Raw genomic sequence first — 14,256 nt, forward strand, 5'->3', positions numbered from 1 at the left:
TAAACCAAAGGTTCTCATAAAGAACCTACCACAGATTTCAGGGGCTTAATTTTTTGCAGCAGCAGCGCTTGTCAGCAGCGTTAGTTTCCGTTTGAGGTGGAATCCTGTACTGCTTTCATTGTGTCACGCTGAGCTGCACAGGCATCCTGCGAAAAGGTCACAAAGGAACGCAGCTGAAGACAGGTAGTTTCAAGTTTTACAGAATCATCCATTCTAATGTATTTTAACTATAACATCCTTCTGTACTGATGTGAAGTCACAGTGACATCCGGTGGTGGCAACAAGGTAAGCTAATTGAAAGCATCTACTCATCAGGTAACAGTGACACACTAATGCCTAATACAGGAGATCAGTTCCTTTTTGAAAAAAACACCCCAACGATCTGTGACCTTTGCAACTGCACTTAGATGAAGAATTAAATGACCTTCTACTTGGATTTTTTTATTTATTATGTAAACTTACACAACAAACAAAATAAGCAGGCTTCCTTTATTATTTCAGATTTATTAGTGATAGTAGGTTAATTCTTTCCTAAGGTCAGTTGCATGCAACACACTACTCCTTGAAGTACAGTCATCTAAAGCTCTTTAGTTACTGCATGGTAAGGCTTCTTAAGTCACAGTGTATTTTCTTGAAGGCCTTGGCCAAAAAAAAAAAAAATAAATCTAGACAAAAAATTACACCAATTAACATTTATCTCATAAGGAATACAACTTTACTACTAGGGGTTTTTTATCTACACACATTCTAATACTGCTGATGGTGCTAGGTTATTTGTTGAAACAATTTACATTCAGAACACATTGCCTTAGGAATAAGAACGCTTTATAAAAGACAGAAACAGGTAAGCATGGCTTTCCCATTCTGAGCTAATGTAAACAAAAATGTAATATGCAAAAGTCAAAGAAAAAAAACCCAGCCCAACACATACACTACACAACCTGTGCAATAAGTTATCCAGGAAATAACTCTGTGAAATCATAAAAATCACAAGCATTAAAAATAAATATGTATCTAAATAAATATTTTGATTTTAATCTTGTGGCAATTATTCTTTATTTAGCATATGAAACACTTGTTACATGTTTATGTTCACACCTTGCCAAACAGGTTACACTTGTCATAACAATACCAAGTACTACAGTGGGTTTCTGTACATTTAGAATCTAAAAGCTTTAACTGCACGCATTCCTTGCCACTGAAACACCCTCTATTCGGCACCAGACTGAAAGTTAAGCAAAGCCATCAGTATTGGACCGCTTTATGAGACTGTGCTTTTTGCTGTAACTTGAGGCAGCCATAACTCTGTAATTGCTTCTCCTTGCCATTTCCTGCAGTCTCATTCATCAGATATTCACATTCACCGTGTTATCAAACAGGACAGACATACGTACAGCACTCCACATAAAGGTTACAAATAAATATGTGTTAAGTTTTATGAGAAAAGAGTTTAGAAGATGTTGCAAAATACTGAAATGTTTTACAAAGATTTTTTTGTCATTGATTATTGTCCTTGACCATCCTTCTTGTCACTTTTTGGCAAAGAAATAAAAAGGAAGGAGAGAAAAGGCAGAGACACCTGTCTGTTCCTTGTTTCAGAGTCCTCAGGTCAGCTTTCCATTCATACAAAATACAAAATTCTCTTCAGCTCTGATGGAATCATGTAGTTAGGTTGCCCCAGAGTCGCACGCTAGATGTACAGTGGTGTCTCTTGTCCGGTTAGGAGCCTGAACATGGCAGCTGGCATCGTCTTCATGTGAATCTGTACAGAAAGTAGCACCATTTTTACTGGCTGAAAACAATGCCCAAGTCCACTTACTGTCCTGGTCTCTATGGACGTGACTTACCAAAGTTCTCTGGTTCTAAGCAGCAGGTGCTGTCTTTGCTTTCCTCCTGTGGGTTTCTTGGTTGTTTTGGTTTTTGGGTTGTGGTGTTTGTTTTCATGACAACAGGATGCAACATCACACAGCTAAAGACACCTATACACTTTCTATTGTTACACCCTACTCTGGTAAGAGCCCTTAAAAAAGCAGCAGCCTCAACCTCTCTGAAAATTCATACTGCTGTCCTTGTATTAACTGAAGGTAGATTTGTCTATCCTCCTTCCTTCTGGACTGTCATTCTGTATATATGTTCTCCTAACTGCAGTGTGATCCTCTCAACACAAGCCATGGACCTGGTATTTAAATGTCAGTTCAGAGTTTGGTGCAACAGGTTCTCTCATGGCTACTGTATTTGAGTTCCTTCTGCAAGAGGTACTGTGATACCTGCCAGAGGTATTGCACAGACTCAGGAGTAATGGCAGCAGGTAATCAGAACTGTATCACAAGTGTAGGAACAGCTGTAAGGACCCGACAGACAATGCAAGAGGAAGGAAGGGAAACCTGATAATACAGCCCCACCCCAGCCATATGCTGTCTTGTTATTTTGGTCTCTTCATGCTAGGGAAAAAAAGTTTCAGACTGTACTCATATGTTTAGTGAGACACTATGGAGTAAGGATGTACCATAAAGGCACGGAGGTTCTACTGAAAGCTGAAGCTTATCAAAGTGAACTTTACCAAATTCAGCTTTGACTTTTTTTGGCAAAGGACCTAGTGGAGGATCTGGCCAGGGTTGTGTAAGACACGCTGAAGTCAGTGGGGATTTTGATAAACTGGAGGATCTGGTTTGTGCATTGCTGTTCTTTCTAAAAGTACTGGAGAAAGATGCCTTGACTTATTCCCAAGGTAAGTTGGAAATTAAATTATTAAAATACATAGCAACTCGAGTATCTTGGCACTTCGGATATTTCTGTGGCAGATGCTGTAGTGATAAGCTGAGCGATATTTTCACAGCTGACATGCTTGTGTAATTTCTTCCCTTAATTGATCAGTTTAATTCAGACAGTACATTAAATATTAAGAATCATGCCAGGAACTCTTGAAAACAAGTGGGAAAACACAGTGTTTGGGCATCTAATTGCTCAAAAAAAAATGTTCTGTTGATTGATTGTTATTAGTGCTTCACTCCAATTTACTGAAGTGGTGGTTTTCATACTATGTTAGGACACTCTTTTTCAACTGAAAATAACATTCTTTCAACAGGCTTAAATCCTTCCTTGTTGCGAAGTATTTAAATTTGTCTTACCTCCCCCACTGAATTAGACAGTGCTTGTACTATCTTCTCATGAGCAGTAGCAACAACGCTTTGTCCATTGATCTCAATAATACGATGTCCAACTCTTACCCCTCCCCGCTCAGCTATTCCGCCTCGCATCAAGCTGCAAATCTGCCAAGAGAAAGCAAAGTTTATTAAAGTTTAGAAATGTCATAGTGCAGCAGTTACTAGGATTAAATAATAATCATGAGTGCTGATATTGCCAGGATTACAGAAGAGAGTTTTTGGAAAGTATTAAGCAATACTACAAGTTTTTAAATGTTGGCTTGGGGTTGGTTGGGGGTTTTTGTCAGGTTTTCTTCCCCAAAAGTTTCTCCAAATTATAATTTTTCCTTTCATTCTCATGGGCTTGGAATATATGAATACCTAACACGGTGATACAGGTAGCAGCTGTACAAGAGAGTGCAGCTCAGGGAAGAGAGAAGCTTTGTGTACTGTTGGGATAGGAGAAAAGTGATGTTTAAAAATTCTGAGTGTGCCACCTGGACTCTTTCTGCAAACTGTGACATTATTCTGTCTGAATAATGGGAAATGTAAAATTGCTACAGTAAAAATGGATCTGTAACAGCAATTTTTTCACTTGGAGGAAAATAACCCCTGACACAAAGCTTAATCCTTAACCCTGCACAAACACTAGTTTAGGCTGAAGGAAAGCATGGTGCCGTGCAGACATGTGTTGAGAGTTGGTGATCTGTAAAAATGCTCACAAAGAGATAAGGGAAGATCTATCTCAGTGACATAAGGAGGTGCGTTTTTATGATGCGGGTGGTGAGGCCCTGGCACAGGCTGCCCAGAGAAGCAGTGGCTGCCCCCTCCCTGGCAGTGTCCAAGGCCAGGCTGGATGGGGCTTTGGGCAACCTGAGCCTAGTGGAGGGTGCCCCTGCCCATGACAGGGGGTTGGATCTAGAGGGGCTTTGAGGTTGCTTCCTTCCCAAATCCATGCTGAGTGTACAAAATGTACAAATTCTGTTTTGTTACAGGCTGCTCAGCACAGTGAAGCATGATAGGTTGGAGAAGGGCACTCCACTCTCTGAGCCACTGCTTTTCTCTATGTTTCACAGTGCTGCTGGCCAAAGGGAGCTTAGGGTGACGGTGGCAAGTCAGGCCACTGTTTCAACTGGCAGCTGAGGGTCACAGGAAAGAACTAAGCATGAGTTGTGACTTTAATGACCCCTACAATAGGGGAATAATTCTACAAGAAGAGGTACATTCATCAGGCACAGTCCCAGCAGACAATGCAACTTCACACTAACTTGAGGCTGCAACACATATGGTGTACAGGCAGAAAGAAAAAACCTCAGTCCAGTGTGGGGAACTCCATATTTCCTCCTCAGCAACAGTATCTGTGCCCTCCCTAGCAGACTGGGTTGGATTTAGATGATCTTTTGAGGTCCTTTCCAACTCCTAATCTTCTGTGATTCTGCCATGCTGTCATTAGTGTCTGTATTTTACCTAGTGGGGCTCGTTAATTATTTCTGATGGACTCTTAGGAATAAGAGGCACCATCAGGACCCTTCATAGAAGTGCCTCTTGAATTTGTCACATAAAATACATTGTTTTGCATGTTGTCTACCTTCTAATCATATAGCTGATAAGCTGTACTATGTTCATGTAGTTGATAAGATGTACTATGTAGACCTCTTTTATAGAAAACTTTTCAGTTCAACTATCTGTTAAAATAACAGTTTGCTCCTTGCTGTTGGGGATTGTATGCAGTAATCTGAAAGGATGAAAAGCAGAATGTGCCAAAAGAAACCCTGTAAATAAATTTCTCACAGTAAAGAAGAAAATATAGACAGTAAAGCCAGTTGAAATAAAAGCTTTGAGAGCAACTGGAAATGTGACCTCTCACCCCACTGGCATAAAAGAAAAGATAATAGCTTGAATATCTATCCAGAGCACTTTTCATTGTGTTTTCATGGCTCTCAAAGCACGTCTAATACCTTCAGTGCATTTCTTCTAACAGCCTTAGACATAGGAAGCAGTCGCTGCTCTTTGTTCCAGAACAGGATCAGTCTGAAAAGGGAGCCAGCTGCCTGTTTTAGGTGAGCATTATTTTAATGAGAGAGAAACATCTGCAGAGCCCAAGTGGCAGTGCCTAGCCTCACAGATCCTGTTAGGCTACTGACAGAGTGGAGATGCAAAAGGGCAGCTTTACATGGCTCCGGTACTACCAGGGGCTCACTCTCAGCAGCCGTAAGACTTGTCCCCAGCCAGTGAGGCCATGGCACAGGAGGCTGGCAAGTTTAAACTGAGCAGTATCACTTAAACTAATCTGATTCTATTCTGCCAAAATTGTTTGTCTTGCTAGACTTGTTGAACATGCATGGTGACAGCTGTAGTATTACTAAATGAAGCATGACAGATCTGTATCTTCTTTCAAGCAAGTGCCTATACTCTATTTACCATGTAAACTTTATAGTCCAGGTTTTGGATTCCTTTGATAAACATGCAAAAAGCTGCAGCGATAGCTTTCAAGAGCCACAAAGAGTATTTGCATCATTAGGCCAAGAGGCATTTTGCAAAATTAACACTCTGATTTATGCTGTTGTGATGTTCCCTGCCTAAAACTTCCAAAATCTGGCACTACTGGTGCTCCATGAAGCACAACTTCAGGCTTTGCGTTAACAAACTATACCTAATGCACAAAGGAAGCAGTCACCTGTGGCAGCCTGGTCTCTGCATCTTCCTGAGAGCCTGTGCAAGCAAACCCCCACTCAGGTAGTACCTTTGTATGTTCAGGTTGTTTACAGGCTGCTCACGGGCACAATAGCTGGCCACCCTGCACGGATGAGAGAGGCAGGGTGACCCATGAAACTGTGCTCAGCAGAGGCACAGAAAAAAGTACCAGCTGTGTGCATCAAGAGGTGATGGTATAGCAGCTGGAGACTCTTAATTGCACTGGCTGTGGAAAGTCATTCATTTCTGCACTCACACAATGCTGAGCCAAGAAAGAATAAGGATGCTATTTCTGAATCCTGTCATAGTTTGTAGCAGTTGCTGGCAAGTACAAAGCTAAGGTCTAGACACTGAAAGTACCAAGACCCATACTTTGCAGAGTCGTGTTTTCAAGTGTTATGGAAGAGAGGTTATCTGGGAAGGACTTGGAGGCCTGGGAGCTTGTCTATATAGCAGCTTAACAAAGGATGTTACCTCTCCTCTTTGTTCAGGGGCTTTCATGTTCCAACAGACTCTTCATAGATGAAGTGTATTATAAGGCTTTCTTTTTTTGCTGCCTGTGATGGATTATTATGCTGGACTTGGTAAACTTTATATTGGTTGTTATCCAAATGTTTGCTCAAATGACCATCTGGTGTGGTGAATATGACAACCAACCAGTAGATGGAGAGAGCAAGCTATGAAACAAAACCACCACAGTCTGCACAATTGCCTCAACTCAGGCTCCAGTTACGTAGAAGATTATTAGCTGGGACAAGAGGAAGAAATTGCCTGAGTCCATAACTGCCTCTGTCCATAGGAGGCCCTGATATGCTGCTTCTAACTTACCTTTAGCTGATTCTTTTCCTTAGCCCCAACCCCCACCAGTGCTGTGACAGGCCTCCTCAATATTGACCCCATACTATTGCATGTTGGTTCTTCAATGTTTTCTTCTGCTTATTACAACACCAACTGAACATGCAAGATTTACAAAGGATAGCAATTAGGTGGTAAATCAACACCTCTGTGTCATATGCTGTTCTCAGCCCCCTCTAGCACCCTCTACAAAACTCTGTAAAACCACATCCCAGCTCTTTCGTCCTTTCTATGCCAAGACTTGGGACTTGCTAACAGAGTGGACAAGCAGCAGTAACCATACCCACTCCATGAACATGTACACATAGGCAGAAGGGGATTTAAGCACAAGCAAAGGAGGACAGAAACGTTCCACACAGCTGATTTTTCTGCATTTTTACAGACCCCTTTCTACTCAAGTGTCAGAGCATTAATGCCAAACACAACAAATACTGCTTCTAAAGTATGTCAACCTGGGGTAGGTATCACTTCAGGGTGCTTCCAGATGGACTGAAGCTTGTAGCAGTGTTCTTCATACCAGTCTCTTCTTGGACCACACCATAATAGGTGATCTTAGGTAGGAACACTTACAACTTAGCTACAATAACAGCTCAGATGACTAGCAGAGCTGAAAAATCCACTAATGAGCCATCTGTTTGCTAAAGGACAGAAAGACTCATTAACCATGTCCCATAGAGTTACCTGCTACTCTTCCAAGGGTGGTAAACAGAAATCTGGCAACTTCAATCGCTGAGTTTCACACACCAGGCCCAGAGCCCACAGCCCTTTGGTTTTCTCTGTGAGCAGCCTGATTTTTGGTTTTTTCCTAGACTGGAGGGAGAGATAGTGATGGTCCTGCACTACAGACAGTCCTAGTGCTTGCAGTAGCCCCCAGAAAGGCCAGGTGACTGCCTGAGCCAGTTTGTTTGCTTTGGAAAGGTATTAGAGAATGGCTTGGGAAGGAAGGACTGTGAAAGGACGATGCTGGGTAAGCGTTACCCCACATTCAGTCTCCTGTTTGCTGCTGCTATTACAGGGAAATGGCAGCACACAGAGAAGGGATACCTGGGCCACAACCTATACAGTTACTTGTAGTGAGAGGTGTTTAACCAAAGAAGGTCACAATTCCATTCCTTTGCCTGCTCCCATGTGATCCAAATAAATTACACACAGCTGAAGAAAAAGGTTTTAGTGAATGTGTGCTGAAATTTAAAGAAGAGAAATAGGATTATTAGATTAGAGTGTTATAGTCGTGAAAACCTTGCTCAGGTTTTCTTTATAGTTCTGGCACACTAATGAGACAGTTATACGTTAATTAGCTGATTCAGATATTGCACCAAACAATGTGGACTACAAATTTTGTGTCTGTATTACGTAGGAAAGTTCCCAAAGAATGGCAGTACTTGTTTTTCAGGTGGTGTCCATTTGCACTATGTTACTCAGAGATGTAATTATAAGGTTGTGATTAATGACAATACAGAAGTGAGGTCACATGCAAGGATTTGTTTTTTCAGCATTTCAGTGTGTTTCTTGAAAGAACCCCCCCCAGTCAATCACCAAACATGGAAACTTACAATTCCATTCTGCACACTGAAGCCCAGCTGGTATTTTAAGTCTGGCCGTTTTATGAGGACGGTAGTAACAGGAGGACAGCTGACAATGTTCAGTTTGACCTGCGTCTGATTCTTGAGACCCTGTAAGATATTCCAAAAGTCAGTGTTTCTGAAACAGATCCTGATTTGCTCTTTTCGTTAGTGGCTTCTTAATTGCAAGAGTATAAAGCAGCTGATCTGAAAAAGAACAGCTAGAGTTAATAGAAATCTGTTGTTAACTTAGAGATGCATTTCTCTGTTCCATTTATTTCCCAAACTATTTGGCCCAACAAAACATAGCAAACTACAGAAACTTCAAGAAAATTTTCAAGAAAGAACTAAACTGACTACTGCTTGCCCTTTACCACCAGTATTTGGCTAATTAATCTCCTGCTGCTCTTGGTAAATCTGCAGCATCATTAGATTTAGTCTTGGTGATTACAGATAAAGATAATGTGTTCTGATATTCTGTCTTGTCTGCGGAATCTTCATATACTCACTTGATCTGTCCTGCAGTCTACCAGCCTGCATCCACTTCATCTACATGGAGCCCAAAGAAGCATAGTAGATTTTAATCCTCAGATTTTAATTTGGAGGCTGTGGGGAAGCCTGAAACTTTGAAGATAGCCAAGCAATTAATTTAGGCAACTTTTTCAGACCTAGCCTCATTTGTTATACTCCAGTAACAAAAGTGCAATCAAATTCTTCAGCCCTATGTTATTGCCCTTGAATCTCTGATTTTTATTCTACTTTTCTTAACAACAGGTTACTTTTTTTTTGGCAGTGATATGAAAAAACTTATCTGCTGGAAATTTACAGGCTTTCTTGTCAGAATATTACATCTCTGCTGGCTCCGAATCTACAGCATATAATTGTAAGTTTGGGGTACCTTTATGATCCCTTGGCATGTTGCAAGAGGTAGACCAACTAAACTGGTCCCGTTGATGGACATAATTTGGTCTCCAATGCTTAGTTTTCCTGAACGCGCCGCAGGACCTCCATTCATCATGTTCGCCAGGATAACGGTGGGTAGAATGGATCCCCATCCAGATTCCACAATCACAACCCCAAGAATTTCTCCCTTCTGTTTTTCTAGCTGGAGCTGCAATTAAAAAGGAAAAAAAATTGGTTTTGCTTCGATTTATCTAAATTTGAGCATCTTAGTTGATCCTGACTATAACTTAAAAATGAAAGAATTCTCCTCTGCCATTTGGTAGTAGTGTGACTTCAAAACCACTACTAAAATTGTTTAACACATACCTATTTCTTTTCAGGGGTCTACTTGCTTATTGGAGATCATACGGGTCCTTATAATAAGCAAAAACTAACACAGGAAGTGGTGGAACTGAATACCAAAGAAATGAATACCAAAGAAGTTTCTATCCTCCTTCTATCCAGCAGCCAGGGAGGCTGCAACTTCTGTGGCTCAGGCTGTGCCTGGAACACAGGCCTGACTTCAGCTCCACGCAGTGGTCGCAGAAGTGACTCTCTTGATCACAGGCTTTGTTTGCCCTTATTTTCAGGCAAGGCTGCTTTGACTGTTGTTGTTATCATCACCATTATTACTGAATATACCTGGGCCTAGCACGTCAGTCTAAGATCCCTGATGTAAACGATGAGTTCTCCTTAAATATGGTGATGTTGTTCAGTAATCGTAGCATGTCTAACTTTTCCAATAGAGAAGTAAGAGTTTAAGTAGAGAACATTCTGAAAGAACTGAAGTACTGAAAGAATCCATTACATCCAAAATCAAATATAAATAGTTACACTTAATGGAATTTGGGGCACATGAGGGGAATTCTTGCCTTTTCATGTGCTACAAATGTGAATCTCCATTTCATGGGGAAGTTTTGCTGGTGTTCTAACGGGGAAGAGAAACTGGCCTGCCAGTGCCACAGTCATCCTGGACCCGTGGTGCTTGTATCTATTAAGGAAGAAATCACTTACAGTGTGAATTAAAATGCATTGTCATCTCTCTTTCTGTACTGATATATTGGTGAAACACAAAAACACCTCATACTGTATACTCTTAGTAGCACAGAGCTTATCTATGTCAGATGTAAATGTGCTTTAGTACTGTTTTGATCAATGGAGGCAGAAAGACAGGGAAAATTAAAAGAAGACATTCTAAAATCTTGTAAAGCTGACTTACAAGGGGTTTTTTTATTAAAAGCTTATAAAGCGGACATCCTTAAAATGCCAAAAGATATTTCTGTGAGAACATCATTCCTCTGAATAAATGGGTCAATCTCAAATGAAACTCAGAGAAAAACCTCTAGCTTACCTCTTTGCAGTTCTCTGAATTGGAAAAGTGTATGAGATCATCGTTGTACATCTCTTGGGTATTGATGATGTCACTGTACTCTTTCTGACTGAGATCCTCTGGGTTAATTCCATTGGCTCTTAAGAACTCTTGGTAAGCTACGCTGAAAGCCTGACCAATTGACTGAGCTATCAGCTGCGCCTAGAATGTAGAACAAAACACAGCTCAGAGAAAGGACTAATAAGCAGTTCACCCCTGAAATGAAAGTCTGGATTTTAAAAAGGAATCAAAGTAAAGGATCCTGCAGAGATGCTCTATTAGTACAGATATAAAGGTCACTCTAAGGTCAGTTGTACAGAAAGAACCCATTACATCCAAAAATCACATTGCAAACGCCATTTAAAAATGCTGCTGATCTCCTTTCATCAGTATGTTGCAGTAGCAGCCATATGCTACTGATGTACTTGTTCCAATAAACACAGGAGAGAACTGGCTTTGTACCAGTACGGAACAGAACTCACAGAAAAGTCTGCCACAAGCCCTGCTTCTGATCACGGTGTATTGCAGGAGTGACGAGAGAGGGATGCTTTGGTTGCATATGCTCTCACAGACATGTATGCACTTGATGAATTTGGTTGTTGTCACCTGCTGTTTCTCCACCTTGGTTTTACAGGACCGAAAACACTGCTTCAACAAAACCATCTGCTCTCCTATTAATGCCATGGTAACTTTCTCATATTACCAGCAAACCAGTAACAGCCCCACTTATCCACTGCATGTCTAGAAATAGCTGTTCCCATGGACACCTTGCCTTGCAATGTCAAGGGTGCTTTCAGGAATGCAGACAGAGCCATGATTATAGCTGGTTAATGTTAACAACAAATCCTCAAAACTCCCCATGTCTTTATTAATCTTTGGAGCATTATCTGCACATGCATTTTACTATGGTGTGCAATAAAAAATGACTTCCCATGACAGTGGGCTGTATTACTGAGTACAATGAATGAACCGTTACAGGGACAGTATCTGGACATGTCAGAAGCATTAATGAAAGGCTGTAAAATGTACTCTGGTTCCACTAGATGGCACTGGAACAGAGCAAAACAGAGGTTGAGATCTGTAAGAGGAATTTTTTCTCCACTTGCTTTATTTACTTTTTTAATTGTTCTTGTTCTGAATTTACTGCAGTTTACAGGAGAATATGACATTGAGTTTCATATATTTATGTTTTTCAGATACTGTATTCTGTCATCAGGGGATATGTAAGTTGCTTGAAAAGGTCACCTCAGCAAAAGCAGTGGCAGAACTGAAATGTTTAGTACTGCCTCTTACTACTACCTGGACCTCAACGGTCAGGTTAGAAACAGACAACAAATTTTGCCTTTTCTGTTTTACTCGCTTGTTTTGGGTTTTTTTTCCAGACATGTTTTAGGTTGAAATCCCCTGGTCTGCCACTTCAGACACAAGTATGTATTTTGCTGCAAAACCAAACCTGGATGTACAATAGTAAGGTTATCTTCCTTTGCCACAAGAGCTAAGGACATGGCATGCCAGCACTTCCACAGGGGTGAAACAGGATGCAGCAGAGATGTACAGAATTCTTTTGCAGCCACTACTTCTGCAGTTCTGTTTTGAGACCAGCTCCAGCTTCTTTCATCTTTTTGGTATTTCTAATGCAAACAAAATTAAGAACTGAATTTCTGAAGTAGTCACTGCTTTTTTAAATGGAATGTTATCAGAAGGGGGCTTAAGGCTAATATGGTACTCAGACTATCTTACGGCATAAAATGACTGGAATTACGTTTTCTGTTGTACAGATGTTCTGAAAGAGCAGCGGGTTCTTCCTAGCCTTTCACTTAAGAATTGCTAAAGCCTTCTGGCTGTAAAGAAACACTTTGATAAATACAAAGAACTAAACTTCCTTAGCTCTACTGCATTTATGTGAGAATTCTAATTCATAATCTCTCCTAGGGATGAAATGAGAACTGAAAAACAAACAGCTGACTGTTCTTAAACATCAAAGGATCAAGTCACAAATTTGAGAGTACCTATAACCTGCTACAGGTAAGTAAGCTGTAGGGAAATAAGGACTGGCTACAAGGCCAGAGCATTTGGGGAAGCACTGTTGAAAGAACATAAATGCTTCTGGAGCACATGAGACAGAGTAAGTATTTTAGCAGTGAGGAGATATAAATTTGCAACAAAAATTTGTGGACACAGAAGATAGATCTGAATATGGACAAACTGGCTACTGTTTCCACAGATTACCTGTAGCTTTGACCAGAAAAAGATTATTCACAAGGAAGTTCATTGAAGAAATGAGATGTAATTTCAGAGATTCTAAATGACGTACACTGTTTAAATAAATTTAATTCCATCTACTTACATCCTCTGATTCAAAGACATGGCATATCATTTTGTACTGCTTCTTTCCTTCCTGGGCTCCAGGTGTTGTTTCAATGCAGTCTTGAGAAGCTGATCTTGGCATGCGGCGTCGTGCCATCAAAACCACGATGTTACCGATATCAGCAATGTAGGAGATCGTGCGCAGTGCATGATCCATCATTGTTTCCTGCATAAAGCAAAGAGAAATAAAGCCATTCTTCTTGCCTGCTTTTTTTTTCAAGAAAAGCTGCATTTTCCCTCTCCTTGATGGCCTCTCTATTGAGAATGACAACAGCTACAGAAACACATGGTATGTATGGGCCTGGATCTGACACTCCCTCTGCAATCAGTGGGCCCAAGCTCAAACTGAAGGCCTCTAGAGGCTGTTCAAGAAATTGACTTCACTGGAAGTATTGTTTGCCTGAGCAAATGCAACATGGTTGCTACTGTAAAACAATAATGATCTATTCTAGCATTTTATAAATATTTTCATGCTGTTGGAAAATTCCCATTTCCTCCTGCGTTGGTTTTGCTGAACAAAGCCCATGGGTTTGCAATGACAGAACAAGTTGCAATGTCGCTGGTTTCTAATCATGTTACAATAGCAGTAGTATCTAAGGCAACATTTTCTCACACACAGCAAAGCAATACTTACTTTGTAAAGAGCCATGAAGGCAGCATTTCACCTGGTCTGTAGGCAGGATTTTATTGCTTTTTCTGACCACCTACACAGATCAGTTTGGAGGGACCCAGTCTAGTACTGGGCTCATCGTCAAAATCCTATTCCAGTCAGTGTCACTGGGCTGACAATTTGGTTGTGCTGGCATAACTTCACTTGGAGGAGCCATTGCCTGTGAGAATGATTTTAAGTGGAAACCTGTCCAAGCTTCATCCTAATTAACATTTCTTATGTAAGAACACATGAAGAGTACTTGAACCTTCCTGCCTGTCTCAAATCCCTGAGCTCTGCATCCTTTTAATTACTTTAGCCTTTTAAACTTCTATTTTTCTTTCTGCTAATAGCAGGGAAACCGAAACCTGCTGCTTTTAAATGTTTTTCTCACAGAAATATATCATTATTCAGTAGCTTTGGTTAACTGTTGAGCTACCTTGGACAAGTGAAAACTGAGTGTGTATTTGCAATCAGAGGATATGTTGTCATTGAAGTTGTTTTATTATCTTATCTTTTGTCTCCATCTCCAGTTCATTATTCTATCAATTGTTTAAAAGAGCAATGAGGTCCCAGAAGGAAGAACCTTCGTTTCTAACAGTTTCTGTGTGCAATTAAGTATGAACTTGTAGTAAGCTTTATTAATAATGAACTCAGCATTAAGAATGAGTAAGT

At 40.6% G+C, this 14,256-nt stretch overlaps 1 protein-coding gene across 2 annotated transcripts in view; it reads right to left on the reverse strand.

Moving 5' to 3' along the window:
* Positions 1-1,690: 1,690 nt before the first annotated feature.
* APBA2 (amyloid beta precursor protein binding family A member 2) overlaps positions 1,691-14,256 on the reverse strand; it is a gene marked incomplete at both ends in the record, with an annotated part of 34,492 nt that continues 21,926 nt past the window's right edge. For both annotated transcript variants that reach the window (XM_084268042.1, XM_084268041.1), the window contains 6 exons: positions 1,691-1,762; positions 3,129-3,269; positions 8,246-8,365; positions 9,153-9,365; positions 10,548-10,727; positions 12,913-13,098. In XM_084268042.1, the coding sequence (XP_084124168.1) occupies positions 1,691-1,762; positions 3,129-3,269; positions 8,246-8,365; positions 9,153-9,365; positions 10,548-10,727; positions 12,913-13,098 (912 nt within the window). The remainder of the gene's footprint in view (positions 1,763-3,128; positions 3,270-8,245; positions 8,366-9,152; positions 9,366-10,547; positions 10,728-12,912; positions 13,099-14,256) is intronic.

This window comes from Gallinula chloropus (genome assembly GCF_964237585.1).
Source record: "Gallinula chloropus genome assembly, chromosome: 9".
NCBI classification, from domain to species: Eukaryota; Metazoa; Chordata; class Aves; order Gruiformes; family Rallidae; genus Gallinula; species Gallinula chloropus.